The sequence below is a fragment of the Bufo gargarizans genome, chromosome 6, assembly GCF_014858855.1.
Source record: "Bufo gargarizans isolate SCDJY-AF-19 chromosome 6, ASM1485885v1, whole genome shotgun sequence".
In the NCBI taxonomy this organism is placed as follows: Eukaryota; Metazoa; Chordata; class Amphibia; order Anura; family Bufonidae; genus Bufo; species Bufo gargarizans.
The window spans coordinates 135,370,302-135,395,899 of record NC_058085.1 but is presented as its reverse complement, the minus strand read 5'-3'; the positions used below and the strand labels follow the sequence as shown (position 1 = coordinate 135,395,899).

Sequence of the window (25,598 nt, the reverse complement as noted above, 5' to 3'; positions counted from 1 at the left end):
GGTCATTATGAATTCCCAGATAACCCCTTTACCGGTAAGCATCTCTATAGGTGTTGAAAAAAAATAAAAAGGCATATTTAATACTGTACACTGAATTGTGAAAGAAAGTGCAAAAAAAACACCTGCTAACAGGGTAGTGTCATTACAACAACTTCTCCCCTAGCCTGTGTGTCTGTTCGACAGGAATCCCACAGAATTGCATGAAAACGGCATAATCCGTGTTCACCGCTCCATTCAAGCGGGAAAACACGGGCCCTCGTAGTGAGCCTCGAGTGCCCAGAATGTCACAGCAATGGATCGAAGTAAAGGGATTTCACCACTGGTGCTCAGATCAGAGGACAGCCAGCTCCTTCTGTCCAACTCCCAGATGCAGTTGATATTAACTGCGACATCTAATGGGTTAAATAACTGGAACTGGAGTTATCGCCGACCCAAGTAACCAAGCCTGGGTGCCAATTGTACTACACAGTCGACACTCACTCCATACATGCCCTGCACATCTATGACTGATATACCCATCATGGGTTGTTAAGGGGATGAACAATTGCTACTACAATCATTCATCCCCATAAAGTTTCATCATCTGTCAGAAGTACATCCTGGTTTACTTTACACATAATAGTGATTTTTGTTGCCACACCACATATGCAGCCACTAGTTTTCAGCAAACTTGTGTTTTCAAGTATGGCGTACAAGATTCGGGAAATCAGTTATGGATTCCGCTATCACGGACCATAATGAAATGCTTAGATAACGTGAGCCCGAATCTTGTATGCCGAACTTGAAAACAGAAGTTCGCGCATCCCTAGCAGCCACCCAAGAAATAAGCCATTAGGCTACATTCACACAAACGCAAGCCGTCTGTGCCCCTGCTGCAGAGCGCAAATAGTCTGCAATGCACGGGCCCCTCCTGTGTGAACTCAGTTTTGCTGTGCGGACCCACTAACTCAGATGGATCAGCGACCTGCAACATACAGCAAAAGATAAGACATGGTCTATCTTTTGCCGTATGTCGCGGATTATGGACTCATTCAAGTCCAGGGGTCCGCATCTGCAGCACAAGAGTCCACCTTTGCTGTCCACAATACAAGCACAGAGCCTTACGGTCGTGTTAATGTATCCTTACATTGAGAAATTGTTGGGAATGAGCATTCATATAAAAGTTTGCCCCTCGTAATTGTTCAGATTCTCCGCCCATGTAAAAGGGCCAATATACTGTTAATATAAATCACAAATACATGGATTACTGGCAGATGTTTTTATTTTATTAATGAAAAGCCTTATTCATTGGAATTCTAAGAGCTGAGGGTGAGCAGTCCCATATAGAAGAGCAAATGCCTGGAATTAATGGCCAGTTAAGATCTCAAACTTCTGGCAAATATTGGAAGAGAGGCACAGAATGGCTATACTTCAGTTTGACACAATAGAAAAGTCAAGTGACCCGATAACAAATGTATCACTATATAGAGAACAAAAAAAGCCAGGGATTGCACAACGTCTGTGCATTCCCTGTATATTATCCCACGTACACACTTCTTTATGTGGTCGCTTGCCTCATCTACACTGCTGACTTTAGCACAGTCTGCTGTTTCTTGAACTTCAGAACTTAAAATGACTAAATTCCTTACTGGGGACACTGAAACACAGATGGGTATAGGGTTGATGCAGGTTCAGACTATTGTGGCAGTTGTAGTAGAGTGGACTGTCCTGGGGGCAAGTATGTCACGTTACGGGATCGTGATAACTGGTACGCAATGTCTTCAGCCGCTTCCAGTTTGCGCAGCTCGATTAAACCATCCCCGACTTCTGCCAACGAGGTTGCAATCAGCTCAGCCGCTTTAGAGTCTCCTTCGGCAGATATGATGGCAGCCTTTTTCTGTTGCTCTGCCTATAGAACAAGAAAGAAATGATATAACATAAGAAGTGAGTTATTCGAGCATTACATGTCCAACTAGGATTTGCATGTCAGACAGGGGTATTTACCAAGCCAACCGTGTGAATGCTGGGGACCACTATATTGGTGCAGGGCCAAGCATTGCCATTTGGTGATAATCTAACAAGTGGCTCCTATACTGTGAGCCCCATTAGGAGCACAGACTTCCACACACATAGGTCATAGGTTAATAACCCTCCTATGAAATGATGTGTGTGTAGATTGCTTGTTTTTTATATTTAGTCTATACAGTCTCTAGTCTTTGTGGTTACTTATCGGCGCTGCAGATCCACCAAGCATCGTGGGTAAAGTTCGCTTCACAGTCAAAGTTCCAGAAAATGTTGATCGCGCTGCCTTATGAGTGTAGAGTTCCAATCTCAGACCCTTCTTTCCAATGTTCAGGTTAATCCACCTTGTAGCCAAACAATCGGTAACCAGAGGCTGGTGCACTCACATACAACAGCACCCTAGAGGGACGTTATAGCACAAATAGTGATGGTGTAAGTACAAGAAAACCTGTTGGTTGCGGAACTACCTAGTGGAACTTCACCATTTGTGCTATAACTTCCCTCTAGGGTGCTGTTGTACGTTTGGCTACAAGGTGGATTAACCCGAACATTGGAAAGAAGGGTCTGAGATTGGAACTCTACACAAATAAAGGCAGCGTGATCAAAATTTTCTGGAACCTAGATTGTATAGACTGTCATGGATGCTGCTAAACCACACTTCACAAGACTTGGCAGCACTTAAGGGGTTGTCAATTGTTAGCAAGGACTGCATCTGGTTTTTCAGCTCAGCCTTCGCCAACATTTTGAAGTATAAAACAAAAACACCACTGACAAGAGCGTTGCGGTTTATGAATACAAAGCATGTCCACAATAAGAGAATCAACTGCTCCATCAGGTTCTACTGCCTCTGCAAAACCATAGATACTACATAAAACTCTACGGTGGCAAATAACACTTTAAATAGGGTTATTCGTCTAACCTAAGGATCCCAACAAGTTCCAGTTGAAGTCTTAAAGCGGTTTTCTAAAATTTTACCGATGACCTATCCTTAGGATAGTCATCCGTATCACACAGGCTAGGGAACACCTCTGTGATCAATGTGCTGCGCCGCTACTACCAGTTCCAGTGAATAGAGGTAGCACTACAGTAATCAGGCGCAGTCACTGCACAGTAGACTGAGCTCTGTAGTTCTGGTTCTGAGCTCAATCTAGTTCATACAGTTGATTGGCAGAATGCCAGGTGTGGGACCCTCGCCAATCTGATATTGGTGACCTATTCTAAGAATAGTTCATCAATAGTTAAATCTCTATGAACCCCTTACGCTCAGTGACTCTGTTCTGACATCTTTATTCACGTATGCATAACATATTCTGTGATCTTTTGATTCCCAGCCCAAGATTTTGATATTGACGGCCTATCCTCAGGATAGGTCATCAATATTAGATTGGTGGAGTCAGACACTTGGTACACTTGGTACCTTCACCGATCAGCTGTTTCAAGAGGCCGCTGTGCTCGTCAAAGCTGCGGTAAGATCTGCAGTCCCTTCACAGCTCAAACAACAAAGGGCTGGACATTGAATGGGACTGAACTACACTTAAACGGTTTACGGTGACATCACTGGCCCAGGAAGAGGCCTAAATTCTCATGGCCTCTTACAACAGCTGATCCACAGGGAGTCAGACCCCCTCCGATCTCATGTTGATCTATCCTGAGGACTGATCATCAATATGAAATTCCCAGATAACCCCTTTAAAGAGGAGGAATAAAAAGGTCCCTAGGAAAGTCTTTACCTTCTCCACAATAAACCGGGCTCTCTCCGCCTCCTGCTGGGACACTTGTTTGGCTTCTACAGCTTCTGTGAACTCTTTACCAAATGTCAAGTGAGTCTACAAGGAGAAGAAACATACATTTCACAATTTAAAGTCATTTTCTAATCAAAATGTGCCATAATTCTGGGGCAATATGTGCAAAAAAACATTAAAGTAAAGCGTTCAGGCTTTGCAACACATTCATTAACTGTTCTCAGACATTTCTTCAACTTTTCCAACAAGAGAGGACGCGATTTAAATGTGGACTGTGCACCAAAATATTGGAGGTAACCAAGCTAAAAAGGGGGGCGACGTAAACTTAGGCAGGACACCACAGAAACACCAGATTTATCATCCAGTATTACTCAACCGTGAGAACAGTTTAATACTGGATGAGTACGTGTGTACATATAACCACAATGATACACAAGAATCTCTGTAGTATAGCCAGCCTTGTTTTTTTTCAGTTATTACAGCAACAGAAATTCTCGGAATGGATTGAGCTGTTGCAATATGCTTAAGGCTATGGTGACATCCTCCCCACTTGAGCAAGATACCTTAATTCTGCTGACCCACCTACAAGGCAGCTGCAGAGAATCTGACATTAGTGCAAAGCCTGTGTGCCACAATTGGAGCCACTGGACAGTGGGGTACCCTACAGGCACACCATGCAGCCGGTGGTGGGACAGGGCCCAGCATTGAACTCTTTCCTCTGAGACAGAAAAAGATCAGGACAAGATCTCCAACAATCCTAATAATCTACCTTTATGTACCAAATTATCTCAGGTTTTGAAATGTAACCCCAACAGAGAAAGAAAAAAAAAAAAAAAAAAAAAAAAAACACACACACAAACAACTTGGAAATAAACAAGTATACTTGACCTAAAAATCAAACGGTGTCTGGGCATGAGTCCACTATGCTGTTTTTGAAAGTGCTGCCAATGTGTCTCTTAGAGCTTTCTTTTGCATTGGAAAGCTTCTGTAAGTTTTTAAAGGCTGTGGACACCTTTTGGGCACTTTTTTTACAATTGCATTTTACTCATTTTGGGCTAAAATATTTTTCATTAGTCATTATTAAGAATGTTCAACCATTTCTGAAACACAAGGGTTAAAAATTAGTTTGTTTGAAAGATGCGACAGCCTTTTTTTTTTTTTTATTTGAATCCAGTCATCTGATGGCTCATGTTTAGCTTTTATTTCTGATCTCCTGACCTCAGACACTCATTAGTTCAATGTTTATCAAACTTCTCTCGCAGGTGGATCTCTGTAAGGTAAATCAAAGGCGTATGTTGCCTTATGTATCAATCGGAACTGTATTTCTTCACATACCTTCTCCCAACCTAACAATATATTTTTGGCAGGATCAGTTTCCTCTAGTGCCTGAGCCCAATGCTTAAAAATATTAACCTTTATTACTGTATAGTTGTGTTCTCCAATTCTGAAATAAAGCATGGACAAGGGGGACCACCAAACTCTCCTCACCAATCTAAGCATCAAATACGGATGGTTTCCCTGCCTTAAGGCCGAATGCACACGGCCGTGAAACCACGGGCTAGATTCCTGCTGAGAGCAGAAGCGCACGGCTTCATTGGTTGCTATGGCGCCGTGCGCTCCCTGCTGCAATACAGTAATACACTGGTATAGATCATATATCGTGTGCATGAGCCCTTACTCAGATCATGTAAACAATATGGCAGATCTTAAGAGTCTCAACACAGCAATCCAAAGCTCTGTTACAATATAAAAAATTATATATATATATATATATATATATATATATATATACACACACACACATATATACACACACACTGGTGGCTCCATGGGATTTAGTAGGCCTTCTGCATACAAAATACACTGGCCTCTGCTGGGTCAGTGTGTGTATGTATATGTATATATATATATATATATATATATATATATATATATATATATATATGTATATATATATATATATATATATATATATATCTCTCTCTATCTACATACACACACACACACACACACACACACACACACAGAACCAGCGGAGGCCAGTGTATTTTGTATGCAGAGCCTCCAGTTTCCAATTCAAAGTTAGAAAAAAAATTATCCTGATTCAATATCCAGTCCCTGACATAGTGAAACAATGCAGCATTTGCAATCCCAAACCAGGTATTGGTGGCATAACGATACGTCCAAAGTGTGGCTTTCTGGAAGCTAATCTAATGGGTAAACTGTCGATGAAACCAGTGTTGCAACACGCATCACTAATGAGCAGACTCCCTAGAGCGCCTCTGTGCCGGATTGCAATTATGGATTAAACCCAAACGTCTTTTACTTTCATTCTGCCGTGGAGACCTGGCACTTATTGATCTGTGCTCCAGTCTGCCGTCGGAAGATTTTAGAGTTGATGGCCAAAGGTATCACCACCGTATCATGCATTAAGTGAGGGAGAGAACTTCTTCCCCCTGCTCTAGAATTATGTCAGACTTTGGCGTATCAAAGCAGTTGTACCTTCAGTTACGACATTTGTTAGCGGGAGGACCCCCTTCAGTAAAGGGGCCTCGGGACCTCTACAAATCCTTTGTAAATCCTAAATTACCTGCAAAAGGTATCTCACGACAGCATAAAAGTTATTCGATTGCTCTCCGTTGAGAAGAAATACTTGTTTCAAACTAGATGGGAAGAGGACCTACAACACAACTTTACAGATTCTCTGTGGCATTTTACATTCATCTACATCTAGACGCATTAATAATCTAGAAGCCACTTGTAAGCAGGGCTGTGGAGTCGGTAGATAAATGGTCCGACTCCTCAGTTTTTGGTACTTCCGACTCAGGCTCCCCGACTCCTTTGTATTTAATATGCGAATGTCATTACCACAGAACTACTGGCCAGGAAGCTGCTGCCTTCTCCTTTGTGTGCTGATCTTCTGCTGAAGATAGGGCAGTGGCAGGATCCGGGAAGTGGCATTTATTGTAAAACATGATTTCCCTAGTAGAATCCCATGGTCATGTTTAAAGCTTAAACTAACAATCGAGTTTACAAGTTTTTATAGCCTTAGCTGAATGACAGCAGTTTTTCAAATGGTTTACAGCTTCAGTCTTGAACTATTGACTGTCCATTCCCGTCACTTATACAAGTGTCTAGTCCTGCAAAAAACATATTTACTTAGGCCTCTTTCACACTTGCGTTGTCCGGATCCGGCGTGTACTCCACTTGCCGGAATTACACGCCAGATCCGGAAAAACGCAAGTGAACTGAAAGCATTTGAAGAAGTCTTCAAAATGCGTTCAGTGTTACTATGGCATCCAGGACGCTATTAAAGTCCTGGTTGCCATAGTAGTAGTGGGGAGCGGTATGCTTACCATCCGTGCGGCTCCCGGGGCGTTCCAGAATGACGTCAGAGCGCCCCATGCGCATGGATGACGTGCCATGCGATCACGTCATCCATGCGCGTGGGGCGCCCTGACGTCACTCTGGAGCTCCCCGGGAGCCGTACGGATGGTAAGTATACTGCTCCCCCGCGCCCCACTATACTTTACCATGGCTGCCAGGACTTTAGCGTCCCGGCAGCCATGGTAACCATTCAGAAAAAGCTAAACGTCGGATCCGGCAATGCGCCGAAACGACGTTTAGCTTAAGGCCGGATCCGGATCAATGCCTTTCAATAGGCATTCATTCCGGATCCGGCCTTGCGGCAAGTGTTCAGGATTTTTGGGCGGAGCAAAAAGCGCAGCATGCTGCAGTATTTTCTCCGGCCAAAAAACGTTCCGGTCCGGAACTGAAGACATCCTGATGCATCCTGAACGGATTTCTCTCCATTCAGAATGCATTAGGATAATCCTGATCAGGATTCTTCCGGCATAGAGCCCCGACGACGGAACTCTATGCCGGAAGAAAAGAACGCAAGTGTGAAAGAGCCCTTAATCAGTGAGAGGCTAGGTTAACCATGGGCGTTGCATTCCCTGTAACAGCGGAACACAACACAATGGAAAGTATAAGTATTGCCACTCCTTAACTGTGCGTTGCGTGCCATATAGTGAAGCATATGAAAAGCATGCTTCTTCATGGTTACTTAAGGTGTTCGTTTTGCTGTAACGTGACGCACTGCATGCATTGGCCTTTATTCTTACAGTAGAGAAGTACCGTATTTTTCGCAAAAGTGGGGGAAAATTAGCAGTGCGTCTTATGGGGGCGAATGCTACGACCGTCCGGTGAATAGGCTGAGAGGGAGGAGGGGCTGGGGGCCGGCATCTGTTTGTGCAATGGCAGCGGGGCCCGGTGCAGTCACTGTATTCTACTACACCGGGCCCCGCTCACTGTAGTATACAGTAATCATATCTAACTTGTGGGTATTGTTAAAGTATTCCAATCATCTTAAAAACTTCTTGGCAGTCAGGAGGCCGGGAGGGCGCTCGTAGCGTAGCTCACTAAGTCACGCGCCTGCTCCGCCCACTTTATGAATGAAGCAGGCACCGGGCCCCGCTGCCATTTGAGAAACAGATGCCGGCCCCCCATTTACTACACAGGGACACTGTTATGGGGGGGGGATCTGTGGATGACACATAAGATAAGATGCTATATATGTGCCACCCACAGACCGCCCCCATAACAGTGCCACCCACAGACCACCATTAGTTCAAAACCCACCAAAAGCACACCTTTTGGTTCAAAATATTTTTCTTATTTTCCTCCTCAAAAACCTAGGTGCGTCTTATAGGGCGAAAAATACGGTAATTAATTATAACTTTTTGTGAATTGGGACATTTAAACTAGCTTTTTTTTTTTATTCCAATTTAAATCTAGTAGGAGTCGAAGTCTGTTCATTTTTTGCCGACTCCAGGTACCCAAAATTGCCTCCGACTCCTCAGCCCTGCTTGTAAGTTTATAAAATTGGTATTATACACCCTATAGATTGCCTCAAATTTACCCTCAAACCTCTTCAATTTGGTGGCGTTGTTCCGAAGACATGGGCACACTTATACATGTGTGCTGGACCTGCCCTTCAATACAACAGTTTTGGGGCAGGATTAAAGTACTGCGCTCTAATGTTTTAAATCGAGATCTTCAATGGGGACCAGGAATGGCCCACCCTCCTCTCTGTTGCAGCCGTAACTACATCCCTGGGCACTTGACAGCTAATTTGCATAACATTAAGTACTTTTTTCAGGAACTCTACTTGGGACAGACACAAGCGAGATATAATTTTGATGGGGCGCCAAACATTCTATAACTCGATCCAAGTGGTCTAAAATGCTCAGAATAGGTAACAGACTCCCTTTAATACATGAAAATGAGCCTTTAGGCGCAAAAGGACATTGCCGTTACACCTAGAGGCTCCGCTCTCTCTGCAACTGCCGCACCTTGATGGGCAGGTTCAGGCAGTGAAGATGTCATAACACATGGCCCTGTGAAGTGCAGAAGGCGCTGCAGCTGCGAAGAGAGCAGAACTTTTAAGTGTAACAGCAACACCCCCGTTGCTCCTAGAGACTAATTTGCATATATTAAAAGGTTCATTTTTCCCAGCAAGGCAGGCACATATGAACATAAGACCAACACAGATGCTTTCAGCTGCCAAGCGGACATGTAAAGACTGTATTGCATTAAGAGATTTTGCAGGCGATTTGGGGGACGGAAGCACTCCTTCCCGGCAATCGCCAGCTTTTAGTGGAGGAGACCCTTGCCATTACATGCAGCGATCTCCTCAATAGTATGGGGAGGAGTGATCGTTAAATGCCATAGCTCATCCACATACTGACTTGTTGTTTGCCGGCTTAGACCCCATGACCTACCTCTGGCAAACACTGATTTTTAAACCTGTTAAAAGAGTGGGATTGCCCGATGAATGAGCGTTTCCTTGTTCATTGGCAGCAGTATTACACTGCCAGATCATCGCCAACGAGCGTTCATATGATGGCTCGTTAGCGATGATCAGCCAGTCTATTAAACCTTTAGGCCCCATTCACATCAGCGAGTTTTCCACGCGGGTGCAATGCGTGATGTGAACGCACAGCACTCGCACTGAATCCTGACCCATTTATTTCCATTGGTCTGTGTACATCTTTTTTCACACATCAGTTCTGCGTTGCGTGAAAAACGCAGCCATGTTCTATATTCAGCGTTTTTCACACAGCCCTGGCCCCATAGAAGTGAACGGGGCTTCAGTGAATAAAGCATTGCATCCGGAAGCAAGTGCGGATACAATGCATTTTTCACTGATAGTTGCTAAGAGATGTTGGTTGTAAACCTTCAGCTTTTTATCACGCGCATGAAAAATGCATCAAAAAGCACCCGCGCAGAAAAAAAAACTAAACGCAATCTGAGAAAAAAAAAAACGGACTAAACTTGAAAAAAAATGTCTTATTGTTCTCCTCTGAAACTAGGTGCATCATATAGGGCGAAAAATACTGTACAGTACAGCAGAGACCAGTGCAGCAGAGACCATAGTCAGTTTATATAGTCGTTATATATTTTAATATGCACCTTGTGTTTTGTTATGCGCGTGAATCTGTCAGCCCCGCCCACCCCGTAAGCCCCCCCCCCCCCCCCCCCCCGGGAAAATTGTCTTGCATGAAACCGGTCCTTGGTGCAAAAAAGATTGGGGACCACTGCCATAGAAGGACACCCATGCCAGAACTGTTGTGTTTTATTTTTTGTTCTACCACCTCCCCCCCACCCAAAATGCTATAAAATCGATAGTGGTATTTACCCTGAAACAAATCAAAACTACAACCCATCTCGCAAAAAGAATACGCCCCTGTGAAGCTCCAACGATGGAAAAATAAAAAAAATTAGACTTAGAGGACATGTTTTTTTTATTTTTTATTTATTATATTATTAATATCGCTCCTGCCCCCCCGCTGTGCCCCCTCCCCCCGCAGTTTTCACGCTCGGTATGCTAATCCTGAGCATCGGTACAGGGAGGAGACGCCAGGATTTCTCAATGGGCGTCTCCTTCTGAGTGCGAAAAATGCGGGGGCGCAGGAACGATATATAAAAAAAAATATAATCAGACAGGGTGGCAGCATCAGCAGGGGGGGGGGGGGGGGGGGGGTAACCCGCAAGCAAAGTTATTTATCTCAATTAATAAAAAAAAAATATGAAAGGTCCTCTTTAATATGCCGACACGAAAAAGTACAAGAAAAAAAAAAAGTTTTATTGGCCAAAAATAGCAAAACAAAAAGATATATAAATTGACGATCACTGGAATTGTACAAACCCCAAAACAATTACATAATAGCTGCGTTTTTTCTACGGAAAGGGAGCATGAATGAAGCATCAGGATTGCGCTAAGAGCTTCCATTACTCATTTATAGTCGGTATTGTAAAACTTGTCTAGAATGACCCCCATTTCTTAGCTCTATTGTTTGCACGGTGTGCAGCCATTTTGTAATTATGTTTGCTTCATGGATATGCACCTGTAATCCAGAAGGTTCTAGTCTAAATTTTCTTGCTACACACAGGATTGGTTTGTAGTTTGCAATCATGGAGACACACAGGCCTAGATAGAAGCTGTATTCACAAAATGACAGACTAATGAAGCCTGAATGCAAATTTGCTTTAGGTTTTAATTTTACTGAATAAAAAGAAAAAGCTGCAAGGTGGACCTTCCCTTTAAAGTGGTCTCGCTGATGGCACATCATGACTTCCAGTCTGGCTTTGATAATGCGAGTGACAATTTATTTTTTACTCCCCTCTTCTGTCTCTACTGTATTTTACTTTTTGGTCAGATGCTTTTCAGTCTAGGAGCACCTGACATAACAGACAGCAGTTCTTTATTTATAGGATCTTTACATGAACTTACCAGGGACACGTCATCCAAGATGAGTCCAAATGTGCCCGCTCTCTCCGTCAGATCCTCACTGACCTGCCTGGAAACCAACTCTCTCTGGGTAATCAGTTCTCCTGCATCAAACCGTGCCTGTCATTGACAAATATAGAAGAGTCTGAGCAATGTCATGACAAATACAGTTCCCAAGAGTGCTTTCACCTACTGGATTTACAAAGAAATGGTCAAGATCTGTGCTGGGGGCTACATTTTAATAGACAAATGAGGGTCTAGAGCACGGGTGTCAAACACAAGGCCCGCGGGCCGAATCCGGCCCGCCAGACCTCGTCATGTGGCCCACGTAGCCGCCGCCGGCCGCCAGCCTTCACCTTTTATTATCACTTCCTGCAGGCGGCCCCTGCAGAGAGTGATAATAAATCGCATAATGAGTGGCAGGGCTTTTTTTCTGGCGGAACGGCGTTCCGCCACCTTTTGACATCGCAGCCTGCCATGCTCCAGCATCGCAGGCTGCGATGTATCAGCGGGGAGGGACTGGGAGGAGGAGCTGGGGGCCGGTGCGTTCACTGTGCTCCGGCCCCCAGCTCCAGTAGTTATAAAATGTGTACAATTAATAAGGATTTTATTCATGAGGCCCCCTCTGCAGTAGAACATTCAATATAGCCACATCCTACTCACAGGGCTGTTATCTTAATGCTGGCCGGCCGGGCAGACGAGCGGCAGCGTCACGACTGACGTCATGTGCCCGGCCTACTTTCTGAATGAAGGAGGCGGCGCAGGCATGTGACGTCAGTCGTGACGCTGCCGCTCGTCTGCCCGGCCGGCCAGCATTAAGATAACAGCCCTGTGAGTAGGATGTGGCTATATTGAATGTTCTACTGCAGAGGGGGCCTCATCAATAGAATCCTTATTAATTGTACACATTTTATAACTAGTCTGTACTGGAGCGGCAATGGGGGGGGGGGGGGTGTCTGTGGATGGCACTGTTATGAGGTGGGGGGGGGGGGTCTGTGGATGGCACTGTTATGAGGTGGGGGGGGGGGGGTCTGTGGATGGCACTGTTATGAGGTGGGGGGGGGGGGGTCTGTGGATGGCACTGTTATGAGGTGGGGGGGGGGGGGTCTGTGGATGGCACTGTTATGAGGTGGGGGGGGGGGGTCTGTGGATGGCACTGTTATGAGGTGGGGGGGGGGGGGTCTGTGGATGGCACTGTTATGAGGTGGGGGGGGGGGGGGGGGTCTGTGGATGGCACTGTTATGAGGTGGGGGGGGGGGGGGGGGTCTGTGGATGGCACTGTTATGAGGTGGGGGGGGGGGGGGGGGGGGTCTGTGGATGGCACTGTTATGAGGTGGGGGGGGGGGGTCTGTGGATGGCACTGTTATGAGGTGGGGGGGGGGGGTCTGTGGATGGCACTGTTATGAGGTGGGGGGGGGGTCTGTGGATGGCACTGTTATGAGGTGGGGGGGGGGGTCTGTGGATGGCACTGTTATGAGGTGGGGGGGGGGTCTGTGGATGGCACTGTTATGAGGTGGGGGGGGGGTCTGTGGATGGCACTGTTATGAGGTGGGGGGGGGGGTCTGTGGATGGCACTGTTATGAGGGGGGGGGGGGTCTGTGGATGGCACTGTTATGAGGGGGGGGGGGTCTGTGGATGGCACTGTTATGAGGGGGGGGGGGGTCTGTGGATGGCACTGTTATGAGGGGGGGGGGGGGTCTGTGGATGGCACTGTTATGAGGGGGGGGGGGGTCTGTGGATGGCACTGTTATGAGGGGGAGGGGGGGTCTGTGGATGGCACTGTTATGAGGGGAGGGGGGTCTGTGGATGGCACTGTTATGAGGGGAGGGGGGTCTGTGGATGGCACTGTTATGAGGGGAGGGGGGTCTGTGGATGGCACTGTTATGAGGGGAGGGGGGTCTGTGGATGGCACTGTTATGAGGGGAGGGGGGTCTGTGGATGGCACTGTTATGAGGGGAGGGGGGTCTGTGGATGGCACTGTTATGAGGGGAGGGGGGTCTGTGGATGGCACTGTTATGAGGGGAGGGGGTCTGTGGATGGCACTGTTATGAGGGGAGGGGGGGTCTGTGGATGGCACTGTTATGAGGGGAGGGGGGGTCTGTGGATGGCACTGTTATGAGGGGGGGGGGGGTCTGTGGATGGCACTGTTATGAGGTGGGGGGGTCTGTGGATGGCACTGTTATGGGGGGGGGGGTCTGTGGATGGCACTGTTATGAGGGGGGGGGGGGGTCTGTGGATGGCACTGTTATGAGGGGGGGGGTCTGTGGATGGCACTGTTATTGGGGGGGGGGGGTCTGTGGATGGCACTGTTATTGGGGGGGGGGTCTGTGGATGGCACTGTTAGGGGGTGGGGTCTGTGGATGGCACTGTTAGGGGGGTCTGTGGATGGCACTGTTAGGGGGTGGGGGGGGGGTCTGTGGATGGCACTGTTAGGGGGTGGGGGGGGGGTCTGTGGATGGCACTGTTAGGGGGTGGGGGGGGTCTGTGGATGGCACTGTTAGGGGGTGGGGGGGGTCTGTGGATGGCACTGTTAGGGGGTGGGGGGGTCTGTGGATGGCACTGTTAGGGGGTGGGGGGGGTCTGTGGATGGCACTGTTAGGGGGTGGGGGGGGTGGTCTGTGGATGGCACTGTTATGGGGTGGGGGGGGTCTGTGGATGGCACTGTTATGAGGGGGGGGGTCTGTGGATGGCACTGTTATGAGGTGGGGGGGGTCTGTGGATGGCACTGTTATGAGGTGGGGGGGGGTCTGTGGATGGCACTGTTATGGGGTGGGGGGGTCTGTGGATGCCATGCCCAGATCCCCCATTAACAGTGCCATCCCCATCTGGGGGGTTTCTTTGCTGGGCTGGACTTTTATAGCCCCCCCAAATTTTACTTGCATCCCTGTTCTCTAAAGGGGAGGTTTTAGGGGGCGGTCCTAGGGGTGGGCAGATCCCCCATAAGTGTCACCCACAGATCCCCCACAAGTCCGATACAACCGGCCCTTTGAGGATGACCAAACTGCTGATGCGGCCCCCGATGAATTTGAGTTTGACACCCATGGTCTAGAGCATAGTTTTTTTTAAATACTATGTTCTGCAAAGGACAAGCAGGCACTGACAAAACCTCTGTGAGTGCACACTGCTTAACTGGGGAACAGCAGGCTCTCAAATGAAAGTACCATTAATTACAATTGGTGGCAAAGCAGCTGCTTTGCATGCCCGTCCTTTTCAACGTTTATGGGAAAACTCATATATATATGCCCTTGTGAAATGGACGAACAGCACAGCTGAACTTTGGTTTGAGGGGGCTGTAAATTGGGCTTCTAGGAGATGCCAGTTTATCAAGCAGCAATGTCATACCTGTGGCAGTTAAAGGGTTGTTCCATCAGGACACCCCCTATCCTTAAAGGAGCATTCCAGGATTTTAATACTGATGGCCATCAATGTATGATCAATAGGTGTCTGACACCCTGTGCCCTCGCTGATCAACTGTTCTTGAGTGGCAGCACAGGAGCTACTTGAAAACAGTTGATTTGTGAGGGTGTGGGTGTCAAACCCCTGCCTATCAGATAATGATGGCCTGTCCTCAGGATAGGCCATCAATAATAAAATCCTGGAATACTCTTTAAGCAATATTGAAGCATATGGTCATGCTAGTGGGGTGGTCTGTTAGCCATAATAGAAAGCCACTTAGTAGCCATGTAATGCCACACTTTGTGTCCACAACTCACCACCACTGACTTCAGGACCTCAGTAGTAATGGACGGTAAAACTCTCTCGTCATAGTCCTCGCCAATGCTGGTGAAGATCCGTGGCAACTGATTGGTGATGGGCCGGAAAAGGATACGCAGGGTAATGTTCACATTCTGCAGATCTGTGGAAGGAGAGACCCGTTTAGTATACTCCCCTTTATATCACAAGGTGCAATATGGTGCTGAGGCTTTATTCTCACCTTTGCTTCCTGTTATTACAGGGACATTGCGAGGACGTGAGCGGCAGTCGAATATTATTGGTTTCTGGACCCAAGGGATAAGGAAGTGTGTACCTTCATCTACTACCAGATCCTGAACACCTCGGAATCTGTCAAAAATGACAGCACGGTGACCTGCGTCCACTAGAGGATCACAAAACACAGGAATAAGTGAGGTTACAAGCTAAACATACACAGATAAACCATAGCATTAAACCCTATGCCGAATATTGTGTAGCCCCCTTGTGCCAGCAAGATAGCTCTGACCCTCAGTCTCTAGAAGACCTCTGAGGGTGTTCTGTATCTGGCATCATGAGAGCAGATCCTTTATGTTGCAAAATGGGGCCTCCACAGATCAGACCAGTTTTTCCAGCACTATCTCCAAATGTTTGATCGGACTAACATTGGAGATCCAGGGAACTTTGAGAAAAGTCACACCTTGAAGTCTTTGCCATACCTTCTTCTTATACCATTGCTGAACAATTTTGCAGCGTGGCAGGGTAATTATCCTGCTTAACAAGGCCACTGCCACTAAGATGTATACTTGGTCTCCAAACATGTTACGTAGGTGGTATGTGTCAAAGTACCATCCTCATGAATGCCAGAAGCCAAGGATTCCCAGAGAACATTGTTTCTGCTGGCTTGCCTTTCCATAGTACATCTTGATGCCATCTCTTCCTCAGGTAAGTGACGCACACGCACTGGGCCATCCATATCTTATTAAAAATATGTGATTCATCAGTCCAGGCTTCAGTTATACCATGGCCCAGTTATGATGCTTATGTGAACATTGTAGGAGCTTTCAGAGGTAAATGAGGGCCACCGTCAGCAATCAGACAGTAATGCGGCTACGTGGCCCCATACACAGCAAACTGATGCTCTGTGTCGTCAGACAACTTTTCTTCAGCAATCTGTGGGATTGGACCACAGCATCCAGTGAACACCCTTCAAGACCTGATGTTTCCGAGATGCTCTCGCCCAGCTGTCTAGCCATCACAATTTGGCTTTTTCACACAGATCTTTATTTTTGCCAATTTTCGTATACACAGAATGTCCCGTCCTCTTGCTGTCGAATATATCCTTTTAAAGTAATGGCAAGAACAGGGGCAGCCTGACAACAAACAGTAATCCAAATTGGGATCCTGCAGACAGGTGGCACTGTGTACTTAAAGAGGTTTTCCAGCACTTTGTACTATTTTTTTTAATTTTATTTCAAGCCCAGTCTGCTGTAACTGCCGAAAACAAACAAACAAGAAAAAACACACACACAAGGGGGCTCTGTTTTGACTCCCTTCTGCAGTTGTCTGGACAGATGAGGTCACGTGTGCACATGACCCTACCCTTCTGCAAGCTTTCAGGATTTGGGACCGGAAGACCGCAGAAGAGACCCTGGAACTAAGCAGTAGAGAGTAGGCAAGTATGTTTTATTAGCAGGTATAGTAGGCTATGCTTGAAATTTACAAAAGTGAAGAAAGTTGGAAAACCCCTTTAATGTCATAGCTGATCAGTGGACAACAAATCACCCATCAAAATAGAGGCATCATAAACAAAAAGGACTGAATAAATGGTAACCTTCCCTCAGGTAAATCTCCCTCCTGTCCTGATCGTGTGCTGTAACGTACCAGTGCAGGTAAAATGTATCAGACCGGCTGTTAGCTTTTAGAGGGGTTTCCTCGGTTTGTCCAATGAACATCCTTCATTCTGGCATTCAATAATTCAGCAAGTCTGTTGATTTTGTATTTGTTTTCAGATAAGCACCAGATTAGGAAATTCCACCAACTGAAATCATATATTAAAGGGGTTATCCTGGAAAAGATAATGATGACTTATCCTCAGGATGGGTAATCAGTATCACATCAGTGGGGGTCCAAGTCCCGACTCCCCCACTGATCAGCTGTATCAGGGAGCCGGTGCGCTCACTGAAGATATGGCGAGTGATGCAGGCTCCCGTCAGCTTTCCAAGGACAGCGCTGTACATCGTATAGTGGCAGTGCTTGGTATTGCAGCTCAGCCTCATTGACTGGAATGGGGCTGAGCTTCAACTAGGCCACATGATCGATGTACAGTGATGTCACATGGCCTAGGAAGAGGCTGCAGCGCTCAAGGCCTTTTCTAACAGCTGATCGGTGGGGGTCCAAGGTGTCACACCCCCGCAGATCTGATATTGATGACCTATCCTGAGGATAAGTCAAATATATTTTCCTGGATAACCCTTTTAATTGTTCACATACAATCTACTTCTAAAGGTCACTTTTAAAGGGATTGTCTAATGAATAAAAAAAAATAAAAAAAAGTGTCTATTTTGCAGACCACAAACCAAGGACAGCAGCCTTGTGCACCCTGCGTCGCAATGTGGACTCAGTGCCTTCAATGGGTCCCATATTTTGCGGTGTGGTCGCACAGACCCAGAAGCACACGGAAGGGCTTCTATGTGCTTCTGGGTCCATGTTGCCACACCACAGAAGATAGGACATGTCCTATGTTTGGCCGCAACATGCGGACCCGTTGAAGGCAGCGAGTCCACACCGTGATGTGGGGTGCACAAGACTGGTATCCATGTTTTGTGGATCAGCAGTGTGCAGTCCGCCAAACAGACATGATCATGAGAATAGGCCCTCAGTTGTTCAAATGAGGGCCCTGGACCTGTAGTGCTCAGTTGCTCAAATGAGGGCCCTGGACCTGTAGTGCTCAGTTATTCACCGCAGTTCACATATGGACATGTTTTCCATCTTTGGGTATAAAGATTATGATTCGCATCTTCTGACCAAGCAGATCCTGAAAATGGCGAGGAATGGAATGAAGCATATTAACATGTTCTTTAACCACTCATATCCCCTAAGAAGTCAGAAGTTCTACGTAAGTTTCTAATTCTACTCACTTCTGGAAAAGCCTGGTGACAACCACTAGAGTCAGCCTTAGGCTACTTTCACACTTGCGTTAGGTGCGGATCCGTCTGGTATCTGCACAGACGGATCCGCACCTATAAATGCAAACGATGGTACCCGTTCAGTGCGGATCCATCTGCATAACAGCTTTTTCAGATCTGAGTTTTCACGTTCGTGAAAACTCAGATCCGACAGTATATTCTAACACAGAGGCGTTCCCATGGTGATGGGGACTCTTCACTAAGAACTGTGTACATAACTGCCCCCTGCTGCCTGGCAGCACCTGATCTCTTACAGGGGGCTGTGATCCACACAATTAATCCCTAATTGTGCGGATCTCAGCCCCCTGATCGGGTGCTGCCAGGCAGCAGGGGCCAGACCCCCCTCCCTACCCAGTATTAAAAGCATTGGTGGCCAGTACGCCGCACCCCCCCCCCCCCCCCCCCAGCAGAGCAGCATTTCCGAACGGAGTCCCAGTTTTCGCTAGGGCTCCGATCGGTTGCCATGGCAGCCAGGACGCTACTGCAGTCCTGGCCGCCATGGTTATTTTGCTTATACTTACATGCGCTGTCTGTGGCCGACCGGCGCTCCTCCTACTGGTAAGTGACAGGTCTGTGCGATGCCTCTGCTGCCTGCCAGCACCCGATCAGGGGGCTGAGATCCGCACAATTAGGGGTTAATTGTGCGGATCACAGCCCCCTGTAAGAGATCAGATGCTGCCAGGCAGCAGGGGGCAGTTTTGTACACAGTTCTTAGTATATTCTAACATGAAAAGTCCCCATCACCATGGGAACGCCTCTGTGTTAGAATATACTGTCGGATCCGAGTTTTCACGATCTAACTCAAATCCGATGGTATATTCTAACAGAGGCGTTCCCATGATTCAAGTTAAAATATACCATCGGATTGGAGAAAACTCTGATCCGATAGTATATTAATAGGGACTCCTGACTTTACATTGAAAGTCAATGGGGGACGGATCCGTTTGCAATTGCACCATATTGTGTCAACGTCAAACGGATCCATCCCCATTGACTTGCATTGTAAGTCAGGGTGGATCCGTTTGGCTCCGCACGGCCAGGCGGACACCACAACGCTGCAAGCTGCGTTTTGGTGTCCGCCTCCAGAGCGGAATGGAGGCGGAACGGTGCCAAACTGATGCATTCTGAACGGATCCTTATCGATTCAGAATGCATTGGGGATGAACGGATGCGTTCGGGGCCGCTTGTGAGAGCCCTCAAACGGATGTCACAAGCGGAACCCCAAACGCAAGTGTGAAAGTAGCCTTACAGCTCCTCCAGGTTGTCTTACCAGTTACCACTAAGGCCGAGTTTACACCACAGTTATTTGGTCAGTGATTTTCATCAGTTATTACAAGCCAAAACCAGTACTGAAGCCTACTCAGAGATCAGGTGTAATGGAAAGATCTGTACCAGTGTTTTTGACCCACACCTGGTTTTAGCTCACAATAACTGATGAAAATAACTGAAGTGTGAACTCAGCCTTAACAGTTCTGAAGTACAATTCTGCCTAGTTCTATAGCTTCACCATTCAGTCTAGAATACTGGGTGATCGCTCCATGGTGTACTGCTGGTCACAGTGTGGAAGCCAAAGGAATATATTCCTGCAGTGTAACATGGTTATAGCAGAGCTGCTAATAGCTAGCATTGCTGTATATCACAGCTCCTCAAACTGTGGTCCACCTGCTCATGTGACTACTACCCCCAGCAGGCCCTGATAGATGCAGATAGAACTTACCATTATATAAGGCAGAGTTGACAACTCCTCCAGCAATGGCCAGTCCCAGACCAAGCTTTCCAATTGATTCAAACAACTTTGCTGCCATTTTCTTTAATACGGGGCCTGTGGTAACACAAAACAGAGGTATTACTGACAACCAGCCAACACAGAGGATGAGGAGCGGGGGGGATTAGTTACAATACGAGCATCAGATTAAGGCCCCTTTCACATTTCAGAGGATTGCAGACCTATCTTATCTACCCAGACCGCTCCCATTGACTTTAATTTTTTGATTCACACATCAGTGGTTTTGAAAGGACTGTGCCCTTTGTCCGTGATTTCGGATCCCTCACACACATTATAGTCTCTGGGTAAGTAAAACACCACGGACAAAACACAGTCTGTGGTTTTCGCGGATCGCTCCGAGGAGATGCTCCGGAAACCAGTCTTCAGGCTAGCACTGTCCGTGGAATACAGATGGCACACAGAGGGCAAAAAACGGACACGCGGACCAAACAGGGATTCTTTATGGACATCTTCACGGATGAGCCACTGACCATCTCGTCACTGATGTCATCACGGACATGTGAAGGAGGCATAATACAATAATGCTGTATAGCACATGAAAGGCTCATGAAATTGATAGGTACTCTATACAGAGGCCCCTCTCCTGACATGGCGGATTTAGTAACTACTTGCATTTCCATGTAATACCAATCCTGCAGCATCTATTCTTATGACTGTATGATGTGCCATAAAACCTTCGGCACTCCAGCTGTTGTGAAACTACAATTCCCAGCATGCTCCATTCAATTCTATGACAGTTCTTAGAAGAGCAGAGCAAGTATGCATGCTGGGAGTTGTAGTTTCACAACAGCTGGAGTGCCGGAGGTTGCCTACCCCTCGACTAGCAGTTTGCAATGGAGGTCCAGCTGGGTGTTATCAGTTGGGGGGGGGGGGGGGGGGGGGGGGACACTAACAACACTGATTGGATGTGATGTCAGGCTGTGCAGGGACACACCACCTGGTAACACCCATGTGGACTTTCATTACAAACTGCTAGTAAGTCATTCATAACTTCTAGCAGGAATAATAAAGGAATGGCACATCATAGAGTCATAAGAATAGATGCTCCACAATTATTACATGGAGAATGCAAGTAGTTACTAAAACAGGCCTGTCAGGAGCGGTGACAGGTCCTCTTTAACAAGATGAGCTGTGAAATCATACTCCCAGTAGGTGGCACCATTCTCCCAGCCTGTATTTTATGAAAGGACCAGGCAGAAGCCTTCACGATTGGTCAATTCACAGATCATAGGCTGTGATCAGGGGCGAACTGGCCATAGACCCTAAAGGTAATTTTCCCGGTGGTACAATGGCGATAGGACTACCCGAGCCCTCCTCGTTGCCGCTGGCCGGGTATGTTCTACTGGAGTAACTATAGGGGTTATTATTAGAGGATGCCTGTCAGCATGCTGAAGGTAGGGCTGGCTTGGCGTTGTGGCCCCTAAGGCCCAGCCCCATATCCATATTAGAGACACTTGGAGGAGGACAGAACGTGGCAGCCACTGATGGCCACCACAGAGGGATAGGTTCTTGGGAGGTATTTTGTGCTGCACTGTGGTATTTGGTTCTGTGGGACAATATTTTGTGGTGCACTATGGTTAGGGCTGCAGCGAGCACTCGACTATATCGAGTAATTCGACACAAAAAAATCCTCGATGCAAATTGCTTGCTTTTACTCCCGCTCTCTGGTCTCAAGCTGCACTCGGAATACTCACCTTTCCAGCAGGGGGCCTCCAGACACTTCACAGCGCATCCATGGTCCCGCGCTGCACTGACCTCCTGACGTACGCACGCCATGACCTGACACGCAGTGCGACGTCGGGCGCAGAGCAGTGCGGAACGATGGAGTGTCGGTGGCGCCCCTGCTGGAAAGGTAAGTTGGTGCGACTAACGCCGGGCGCCCAGAGTGCACGGCGTCATAGCAACCAATGACGCTGTGAACTCTGGGTGTCAGGAGGAGCAAGGCGGGAGCGCTGATGGCCCCATCTACTTGTGTTGCCCCACCTTCTGTCAGTGTGGGCCAACCTACAACATTAGGGCCACTTTAAGTTATCCAGTCCACCCCTGGGTGTGATACAGTGTAATGGACTGGAAGGAAACCTGACACTGGAACCGGAGTGCCGGAGTCAAGTGAATCTTCTCACGCAATATCAAAAAGGGTTCCCAGTCTCGGAGAACCCTTTTAACCTGCATGAAGCATCGCCAAAATAGTAAGGGGGTCATTTATGAAGCTGAAATACACCCATATAAGGCTACTTTCACACTAGCGTTCAGAGCGGATGCGTTCTGAACGGATCCGCTCATATAATGCAGACGGTGGCTCTGTTCAGAACGGATCCGTCTGCATTATATTGTATAAAATTTTCTAAGTGTGAAAGTAGCCTGAGCGGATCCGTCCAGACTTTTACATTGAAAGTCAATGGTGGACGGATCCGTTTGAAGATTGAGCCATAGTGTGTCATCTTCAAACGGATCCGTCCCCATTGACTTACATTGTAAGTCTGGACGGATCCGCACGGCCAGGCGGACACCCGAACGCTGCAAGCAGCGTTCAGGTGTCCGCCTGCTGAGCGGAGGCTGAACGCCGCCAGACTGATGCATTCTGAGCGGATCCGCGTCCACTCAGAATGCATCAGGGCTGGACGGAAGCGTTCGGGTCCGCTTGTGAGCCCCTTCAAACGGAGCTCACAAGCGGACAGCCGAACGCTAGTGTGAAAGTAGCCTTAGGTGTACTTCAGGCACAGATTGCGGCACAATCTGCAACTTTTCCCCATTCACGCCAGGTAAAAAAAAAAAAAAAAGCGGGCGTGGTGTGTCCGGAAGGCACATCTCATAAACCATTTTCTACACCTGTTTCAGGCGTAGAAAAATGTCTAAATGTAAGACAGCTCGGAAGCGGCACTGGATCCGCTGAAGTGATGAGAAGGCCGGCGCCCCTACATAACTCCAGCAGATCCATCACCAGAGCAGGGGTTTATTAAAAACAGCCCCTAAAATGTCGGTCTTAATAGATGACCCCCTAAGTCTCCGTATACTGCGGTGATCTGCTCTCACATCAAGTTACAAGCTCTCTGGTGCCAGGGCCATCTCCGGTTACTGCAGAAGTACAACTCCCAGCATGCCAGGAGTTATAGTTCCACCATACCTGGAGACGACTGATCGCTATGATGCAGAAGGTACACATTTAAAGGGGAACTCCTTATAGTTGGGGGGTGAGAAAGACTGTGGTTTACAACAGTCCCACCATGTGCCACCAGCACCCCTATTAGTCCATTTAGGGCTCAGGAGCGTGGTTCCTGACAGCCCCATACTAGTCCTATATCTGTATTATGCACACCCTTGTCATCTCCTCATTGACCTCCCCCAGCATGACCTAACCTTTCCTCCACTAATTTCTACTCTCCTCCCACGTCCACACACCGCCCTCCCGGTTTACTCGCTCCTGCCTCCCGACTACCGGTACAGGGCTTCTCGGCCTCGGGTTCCCGCACTCACCTCCTCACAGCTCTGACCTCCACATGAGCCACGCAGCCGTCTGCGCATGCGTAACCTCTGTCCTTCACTAAACTAGAAAGTTATTCGCCGGTCCCTGACGCGCTGCACCTTGGGAATCGTAGTCTGAAATGATCCTCCCAGCATGGGTGTATTCTGCGGAAAGACTACAATACCCAGCATTCCTCGCGCCAAGCCATTTCCGTGCTGCTCTTGGCACATGGTGACAGGGGGAGGAGTCTGACCGCAGTGGCGTAATAAGTGACATGTTACTGCAATGTACAGGCATAGGTTATTATCATCTGTATTCAAGTTTAAGGTGTAATAAAAGCTCATTGTTAAAAGGTTTGACATGTATGGGTCTTCCATTATAGCTTCAGCTTTCTCAGACCTCTGACTGGTAAATGTGCTGCTTACACAGGAGCCATTATTGTAGAATGATCTGATTTATAAATCCGGTGTTCTGCCAGATTTCTATAGCTTGCCGAAAGTCTATAGCGGAAGTGATGTGGTGCGCTGCGCAAGCGCACTTCCACAAATCATCCGAATCATCGCCTTAAAGTGACAGTCACCTCCAGTAAAATACAGCATCTACATTAATTTGTACCCTCGCGGGCTCGCTTCGGTCGCCACGCATCGGGCTCGGCCTCGCTGCGCTCGGCATTTAGTAAAACTAACTCTATGCCGCCATTGATAGTAAAGAAGGAAATGGATGGTAAAGAAAGAGACTATCCATCTCTTTCTTTACCATCCGTTTCCTTCTTTACTATCAATGGCGGCATAGAGTTAGTTTTACTAAATGCCGAGCGCAGCGAGGCCGAGCCCGATGCGTGGCGACCGAAGCGAGCCCGCGAGGGTACAAATTAATGTAGATCAATGGAGATGACTGTCACTTTAAGAAATCTATACCCTTAAGTCTGCGCACGCGCGGTGTGCGAACTACTCCAGTGGAGGCAGCAGGAATGCTTCGCTGAAGTACGCTTGTGCGCTTGCGCAGCGCACCACGTCACTTCCGCTATAGACTTTCGGCAAACTATAGAAATCTGGCAGAACACCGGACCCTAGGACTAGCCTAGGGTGTTCTGGTTCCCTATAACTTGCCCAGACTGCTGAGACCCCCTTTTCTAAAGACTGGTGGGGGTCTCAGCACTCGGCGCCCTAGTATTGTAATATTTTCCGCCTATCCACAGCCCCTTCAGTCCATCTCTTCATTCACAATGGCTGACTCAATGGCCAAAAAGTGGAACTGGGGTCATAGGACCCTCATGGATCAGATATTTATGATAAATCCTGTGGAAGGGAATACCCCTTTAACTGTGGGTCTGAACGAGCATTCGGCTGGCCTCTATACCTCCCTTGCATAGAGGTATAAGCTGCTCCAAGACGCCTCCTGAGGGAACAACTGACCCTTCTTTCTCCCAACATCTTGCGTCGGGGATGCTTTACAGTGTACGGGCGCCATACTGATGTAGACAGAAATCATTGTCATCAGAAACCAGTCATCCTCAGTATGGAGAGAGCCTAGAGTTGCCCAGTTTGACATGAGTGTGTTTGGTCCGGTAAACACGTTCTGTGTGACTGCTGCACTTCCTGGACCGAACACTGCTCCTCTGACCCGAACTCATAGCATCACAACGACTTGTAATGCTGTGAACTCCTGCCTGGTTGTGGGTCTTCCATATTGTACTGAACGGCATTATGTCAGTACAGTACTACGGTCAGGCCGGAACCCACAGCATCCGAAATCACTGTGAGTTGGCTTCACTGGTGTAGTGTTCGGTCCGGGAAATGGGGGTGTCATATGGAGCATTGTTCCTGGCCAGTACACACTCATGTAAAACTGGCCTTAGAATTAAAATGGAAAAAACACATCGGCCATGTCTCTGTAAGTCACCAGTAATGACTAGGGTTCATAGTGCAGGCCCATA

The 25,598-nt window shown here is 47.5% G+C and overlaps 1 protein-coding gene across 1 annotated transcript; it reads right to left on the bottom strand.

The window, feature by feature from the left end:
- Positions 1-1,243: 1,243 nt before the first annotated feature.
- On the bottom strand, positions 1,244-23,730 carry PHB (prohibitin). The gene is made up of 7 exons (XM_044299031.1): positions 23,674-23,730; positions 20,131-20,235; positions 15,470-15,631; positions 15,249-15,391; positions 11,539-11,655; positions 3,732-3,827; positions 1,244-1,888 (listed from the first exon to the last, which is right to left on the bottom strand). The coding sequence occupies exons 2-7, from the start codon at positions 20,216-20,218 to the stop codon at positions 1,676-1,678; spliced, it is 819 nt and encodes a 272-aa protein (XP_044154966.1). The 5' UTR covers positions 20,219-20,235; positions 23,674-23,730; the 3' UTR covers positions 1,244-1,675.
- Positions 23,731-25,598: the final 1,868 nt, after the last annotated feature.

Excerpts from the sequence above, each read along its gene's own strand:
- PHB (XM_044299031.1), bottom strand. The coding sequence starts at position 20,218 with ATGGCAGCAAAGTTGTTTGAATCAATTGGAAAGCTTGGTCTGGGACTG. Across the intron at positions 15,632-20,130 it reads CAACTCTGCCTTATATAATG|TGGACGCAGGTCACCGTGCT; the intron begins GTAAGTTCTATC and ends GTGATCCTCTAG. Across the intron at positions 1,889-3,731 it reads CCCGGTTTATTGTGGAGAAG|GCAGAGCAACAGAAAAAGGC; the intron begins GTAAAGACTTTC and ends CTTGTTCTATAG.